Source organism: Hippopotamus amphibius, chromosome 1, assembly GCF_030028045.1.
Source record: "Hippopotamus amphibius kiboko isolate mHipAmp2 chromosome 1, mHipAmp2.hap2, whole genome shotgun sequence".
NCBI lineage: Eukaryota > Metazoa > Chordata > Mammalia > Artiodactyla > Hippopotamidae > Hippopotamus > Hippopotamus amphibius.
The window spans coordinates 174,714,218-174,721,659 of NC_080186.1; the positions used below are offsets into that span (position 1 = coordinate 174,714,218).

Genomic DNA, 7,442 nt, shown 5'->3' on the forward strand with positions numbered 1-7,442 from the left:
TTGATATTGTTGTAGTGAATGTGCTTCTTCTGCCACTGTGCTTCACATGCAACTTCTGTTCCATGAACCTGATTTTTATAGGTTAATGTACATTAGTAATTAACTGATCGGTTACTTACACGGTTGAAACTTTCTTAGGTTGTTTTCACCGCTTTGTTAAAATAACTCACCGTGACTCCCTTTATTATGTTTAAAAATAAAGTTGCAAATGGAGGAATGTATTTTCATAGTGCTAAAGGTAGTATTTGTTCTTTGGTATTTTCAGTTACCTCTCAAGTTGTTTTAAAAGGGAAAATAATTTGTTTTTTACATTTTACATCCTTACCCTTGTGTTCATTCGCTTTCTCTGGAATTGAATTCCATGAATTGAATAGAATTAAAATGTCTGTTGGTCTTAACAGTTTTCATATTTTTAGTGTCAAATGTGGATGGAACCCCTACGCTAAGGTTTTCTTTTCTCTTGCAGAGAATAACAAGATTGGAAATGTACGTTGTCATGTGACTGGATCACATGGGGAAGCGCTTTATACAGACATCAGTTCCATGGTGTTAATTTGAAATGCCTTAATGGCAGGCAAAAACCAGTCATTTCATTTTTGTAAATTACAGATTTTATCACAGAGTAACAAATGTTGCTGTAATTAAACTTCTGTTTTATATATATATACGTATACATATATGTATATATACATATATATATATATATATATTCTTTACTTTTTGTATCAGTAACCAGGCTCGCACACACAGGGTCTGCTGCCAAGTCCCAAACCACTCAGTAAAGGAGATAAAAGATGTACTTGTCAAATTGAAAAGTGTTAGCCACGAAAGGCTGCTTACTTTCTTTTCCTTTTGCTTTTCAATTGTAAATAAATAATGTTATGTATCAGTGTGCCTGAACCTTGCATATCCTTCATATATTTCCCGTAAGCCCCTCAGAAAGGCTAACTGTGCTGATGACACTTGGGTACAATTTAGATGTCTATTTGGTGGCTCCTGTTAAGATGCATCAGTGTAAAATGTTCCTGTAGTCACTGTTTGTACTTGTGTATTGTGGAAAAAATACTTTTGGAAGGCATGGGGTTGCCAGTACCACAAAAACTGTGTTGTATATAATGTAAAGATTAAAATGGGGAAATAATGAGCATCTGTGAATAATGAGGTGTCATTTTTGATAATCTTGAATGGCAAATAACCCAATAGCCTGCATACCAGAGACATCTGTGATTGTTCTATTACTTGAATAGTCCTGCAGTCCTTTTTTTTTTTCTTTTTTTCTTTTAAATGTTTACAATTATCCAGTTTTAGAAGAGAAAGACTTTAACGCCATTGCCTGGTTACTTGTTTTATGCTGTAATCTAGTTTATTTTATGTAAAATGTATATTGAATGCTTTCCTTTTTTATACCTGCCTTAAATAATTTGGCAATCAGAATTAAAAAGGTTTTTTTTTATATATATATATAAAATGGCGTCTTGTCTGTCTCATGTTATTTCTAGCTGGCTGATAGAATTTCTAATTTTCAAAGAAAGGTTCCTTAATATTATGTGTCCGTTGCATAAGATACAATACAGAAATATTAACTTTTCCTATACAATACCCAGGTTTCACAGCCAAATAGTGGATTTATTCCAGCTGATGTGTGTATCTTTATTGGATGTATGTATTTTGTTACTCCAAACATGGAGTATAACATCACTACAAGTTGATAGATACAGGTTTCTGCGGTATGGAATGATACTCCAAAGATGTCAGTCTTGTGACGTGTAGGTTAAAATGTGTGAAAAGTTGGTCAGCTAGCCATTTATTTGACTTGTCATTAAATTGTTTTACTGGCATATGTTATGCCGAACTTACAGAATTAACTGCTTCCTCACTTTTTTTCCTTTTCCTTGCTTCCCTCCTTTCCTCCCTTTCTCCCTCCTTCCCAGCAAGTACTTTCTGAACACCTACTTTATCCCAGGCACTGTACAGGTGCTGGGATGTAGCTATTAACAAAGCAGACACAAATTCCTGTCCTCATAGAGTTTGCATTTTCTAGTAGGTGGGGTAAGCATAATAAAATATGTAAGTACTATGCGGAGTATGTTAGATGGTTGATAAATGTTATGGAGAATTAAGTCTGGAAGTGGGAGTGAGGGATGTGTAGGTGTTTGTAGCTATTGGGTTGGCCAAAAGGTTCATTCGGTTTTTTTCCGTAGGATGGTTCTAGTAGTGCTTAGTTGTCTTTAACTTCATTCGAAACAATTTTGTTAGATTGTACTGTGACAGCTGTCATATCAGCGTGCATTTAAAAAAAAATTATCAAAATCGAATTTTTCTGTAGCCATTTTAATATTGAAGATGGAAGGAAAAAAGCAACATTTTCGTCATATTATGCTTTATTATTTCAAGAAAGGTATAAAAAATGCAACTGAAATGCAAAAAAGGATTTGTGCAGTGTATGGAGAAGGTGCTGTGACTGATCAAACGTGTCAAAAGTGGTTTGTGAAGTTTCATGCTGGACATTTCTTGCTGGACAAGGCTCCATGGTAGGGTAGACCAGTTAAAGTTGATAGCAATCAAATCAAGACATTAATTGAGAACAGCCAACGTTATACCACACAGGAGATAGCTGACATACTCAAAATATCCAAATCAGGAGTTGAAAATCATTTGCACCAGTTTGGTTATGTCAGTCCCTTTGTTTGGGTTCCACATAATTTAAGCAAAAAAAACCTTCTTGACCATATTTCCTCATGCGAGTCTCTACTGAAATGTAATGAAAACATTATGTTTTTAAAACAAATTGTGATGGGCAATGAAAAGTGGATACTGTACGATGTGGAATGGACGAGATCGTGGGGCAAGTGAAACGAACCACCACCAACCACACCAAAGGCCGGTCTTCATCCAAAGAAGGTCATGTATGTGGTGGGCTTGGAAGAGTGTCTTCTATGATGAGCTCCTTCCAGAAAACCAAACGATTAATTCCAACAAGTACTGCTCCCAGTTAGACCAACTGAAAGCAGCACTTGATGAAAAGCATCCGGAATTAGTCAACAGGAAACGCATAATTGGCCATCAGGAGGTATCGCAAGATGACCAAGCAAAAACTGTTACAGCTTGGTTGGGAGGTTCTGATTCATCCGCTGTGTTCACCAGACATTGTACCTTCATGTTTGCATTTATTTTGATCTTTACAAAATTCTCTTAATGGAAAAAATTTTAAATCCCTGGAATACTGTAAAAGGCACCTGGAACAGTTCTTTGCTCAAAAAGATAAAAAAGTTTTGGGAAGATGGAATTATGAAGTTGCCTGAAAAATGGCAGAAGGTAATGGAACAAAAGGATGAATACGTTGTATAATAAAGCTCTTGGTGAAAATGAAAAATGTGTCTTTTAATTTTACCTAAAAACTGAAGGAACTTTTTGGCCAACTCAATATAAATAGAGTGATCAGGGAAGGCCTCACTCAAGGAGATGAGGAAGCAGTCATGCCCCTATCTGGGGGAAAAGCATTGCAGTAAGATGCAAAGCCAAAGCCAAAGCCTTACAGTGAGGATGTGCGTCATGTGTTTGGACTGGTTGATGCTTCATCTCAGCTACAAGTTTTGCTATAATTGCTGACAGTTCTACCGTTGGTTTCCTAAGACATTCTTTAAGTTGACAGAATTTGTCTTGGTATAATTCGGTTGGTTCTCCTACTTAGGGGCCTTTGCTTCACAAATGAATAGATATTTACAACCAAAAATATTTCCTCTACTTTTGGCAGCCAGAAGCGGCTTTCACCTATTTTTTCATCGTTTTTTAGTTACCAAATTTTTTCAGTTCTTAGAGCATGTTTGATGTATCCTTTGAAGACCTGATGTAATTTGTCTTATACCAGTTAAACAAGTATATTTCCTCTGTTCAGAATATTGTTTAAAGTATGACGTTTGGTTGCCTGTGTGTTGCTCCAGTTCTAGAATTGACTGAACAATTCAGTGTCGAAACACAGGACCAGAACTGAGGTCAACTTTCATCTTCACCAGCTGTGTTATCCTGTTCCTGGTGGTGGCTGGGGGATACTGTGGATTCCTGATGAACTTCTTGCCTTTAGTAGCAAGTATTTTTAAAAGTCGTAGGGAAGCCAGTCTCGCCTGAGCTGCGCAACGATTAGATATATGCTTGTTACATACCAGGCTTTTCATCACTTCTAGTTAGGTGCCTAAATAGAGTATAAATGTGGGCATCAGACCATGCTTAACTCTGGTACTGTAGTAAACAGAAGTGCTGATAAATACAAAGAGATATAGGACCGAAAGCAGAATGCGGTTTGAATAGGCTCTCCCCGCAGGCTTTTACTGGAACATTATTCATGACTGGTTTCCATTAATCACTGAATGAAGTTTTGTTTCTTCCCCTTACTGTTACAGTGTTGTCTCTGCTGATGACAACATGAATTGCCAAAGGCCAGAGCTTGTTTATATTATGTGTGCCATTTCTCTGGCTGAGTACGTAGTCAGTACTGAATGGTAAATTAAAGATTCCCAAAAGACAAGCCTACTTGGCTCCATTATATTATTGTGATGAATCTGCCATTAATACGGTTCTAATTGTTTTACTTTTATAGACATAAAATCAGTCCCCTTAGTGACTAATAATAGGGTTTATTGATTTTACTAAACATTATTCATTCCAGGCCTGCTCATATCAGCTTGTCCTGAACATATGCAAAAAGCCTGCAGTGCTGACACAGTGCAAATTAACTTCATGGAGAAATGAGACTGAAGAGTTGTTTACAGCTGTGGTTCCAGCAAATACAGAATATTAAAAACAAGGTAATAGGCTCCGTATAGAACCATTTGTTCCTAGATTAGGATCTCAGATGGCTTTTTTCATGGAAACTTGCCATTGATGTTCAGCCCAGGTCATTAGCACTTACAGAGTGAAAAGGCTGGCCTTATATATTCACCCTGGCTGTGACCCTGATTTAGTGTGGTTACAGCCCAAGGGTCTGAGAGTAACCAGAATGAATAGCTCTGATTGATACAGGATAAAACAGCAGTTTAAATGATAATTACTGGTCATTTCATTCCCTCCCTGAGTCTGAAAAAGAGACAAGACAAGCAAAGCCATTTATTACTGTTTTTGTCACTAACCACAGTCATCCATCCCCTGCTTCCTGCAGAAGCTTGAGTCATAAATGTTGTTTGCTTTCAGTTAACTTTAGGAGAGAAAACAGAGCAGAACCCACTATTAGCAGTCATGGTTTCTTTTTTATTTTTCTTAACAAAATCGCTCTCTAAAGCAGGGTTCCCAGCCTTGCACTTGGACATTTTGGACAGGAAAATCTTTGTTGGACGAGGCAGGTAGGGGAGTGTCCTATATATCGTAGCATTTTGAGTCACCTCTACCCACCAGTTGCCAGTAGCAACTTCTAACCACACCTCCCATACCCCAAGCTGTGACAATCATCTGGTCATATGAAATTCAGATCTCCTGCCTAGGCCCTGTCCCCCAGATAGACTGCTGCATTTTCTAGTTATTTGTTGCTTTAGACGATAGTAAAAGCCATCAGTGGTGCCTGGTAATCCCATGAAAATATAACGGGGGACGCTTATTTGACCAACATGGATGAAGTTGGACCAGATCTTCTAGCTTTTTAAAGAGAGTTGGATGATCTAGATTTTAACCTAATAATTAGTAGTTTTTATAGATTGAAAATGAATTCAATTTAAAAACTATATCTGAGGGCTGAATTTGACTCACAGCACATCAATTAGCAAGATACACTTTATGTATGTTGTTAAAAATCCTCACACTAGCTCTCTAAAATACATGTTATTTTTCCCCTGGAGTGAAGCGTTGCTAGTTAGAAAACCTGGAGAAAAGAGTCATTCTTAAGTAGCTGCTGGGATTTTTTTCCTTCCCACAGGGAGTGCCATTCAATTCATGTACAGAAATAAACTTTGAGAGCTTCTCAGATGTACTATTTCAGTGAAGAATTTTTTTTTAACTTAGACACTTAAAATAAAATGAAAGGAAACATGACAGACCTGGAAATTGAGAGGAAATAAAGCTCTCCAGGGCCATCATGAACGCAAGAGGCTGCCGATGCCCATGCATGTAGGCCAGTTCAGAGTCCGCGTGTATGGTCTGATCAGGTTTATGGTCAGGTGTATGGCCCTGGCACATCTGTGGTCATTCTACTCCTCATGGAATTTCGCGTAGGTGCAGGTGGGACCAAACTCCTTACCTGAGTCCATAGCAGAAATGGCTAATCAGTGTGGCTCTTCAGCCACGTGTGGGTGAGACCATACCATAGTCTCAGCCCAGCTCTCCAGTCAGCTACTGAAAGTGGATCAAAGTTAACACACAAAATAAAGCCGGTTTGGCATCCCTCCAAGAAACTGAGCCCTGGAGGGATGGAATCATGACCTTGTATCTTTCAAGGGCATCAGAACCCCCTCATTTTCAAGCCAGGAGACTTAACATGGCACTGTGCTTCCCGTTATTAGAAAATTTGGAAGTTATTTTATTTACCTTCAGTGTTTTAAAGCAACCATTATTTCTTTAGTCAGAAAAGTTGGGGCAGCAGAATCATTGTTTATTGACTTATCTTTCTACTGATTTATGGAGGGTTTTTTTTTCTTTTCTTTTTTGTTTGTTTCTTGTTTTTTTTAACTTTGTCATCACAGTTCTGCTTCCTCTCCTGCTTCCCTCTTATTATTATTATTTTTTATCTACCTCCCTTGACTTCCCCCCCCACCCTCCCTCGAGTCCCCCCCACCCTCCCCGTCCCAGTCCTCTAAGGCATCTTCCATCCTCGAGTTGGACTCCCTTTGTTATACAACAACTTCCCACTGGCTATCTGTTTTACAGTTGGTAGTATATATATGTCTGTGCTACTCTCTCGCTTCGTCTCAGCTTCCCCTTCACCCCCCGCCCCCTCCCATACCTCGAGTACTCCAGTCCATTCTCTGCATCTGCGTCCTTGTTCTTGTCACTGAGTTCATCAGTACCAATTTTAGATTCCGTATATGTGAGTTAGCATACAATATTTGTCTTTCTCTTTCTGACTTCTGCTTCCCTCTTAGAAGGATCCTTGGTTAAATTGGGTCCACCCAGATATCCAGGATAATCTCATCATTTCAAGGTCAGTGGATTAGCAATCTTAATTCTATTTGCCATCGATGAGTTTCCCTTTGCCCCGTAACCCAACACATTCATAGGTTCTCGGGATTAGGAAGCGGACCTCTGCGGGAGGTCCTATTTCTGCCTGCCCTCCACCCAGCATAAATTCCTTTCTGCCTGGGTGTAGTCATCGTTAACACAATGAATAATAATTATACAGGATTTGCTGTGCACTAGACACTGTTCTTAAACATGTCGTATAAAACAATTCCCTTAATGCTCATAACAACCCAACCACTATTCCCATTTAGAGCTGAGAAAACATGAGGCACGGGGTAAAGTAC

The 7,442-nt window shown here is 38.6% G+C and overlaps 1 protein-coding gene across 2 annotated transcripts in view; it reads left to right on the forward strand.

Annotated features, from left to right (window-relative positions):
- ZNF608 (zinc finger protein 608) overlaps positions 1-2,854 on the forward strand; it is a 104,788-nt gene extending 101,934 nt beyond the window's left edge. For both annotated transcript variants that reach the window (XM_057736394.1, XM_057736389.1), the window contains exon 10: positions 467-2,854. In XM_057736394.1, the coding sequence (XP_057592377.1) occupies positions 467-473 (7 nt within the window). In that variant the 3' untranslated portion in view covers positions 474-2,854. The remainder of the gene's footprint in view (positions 1-466) is intronic.
- Positions 2,855-7,442: the final 4,588 nt, after the last annotated feature.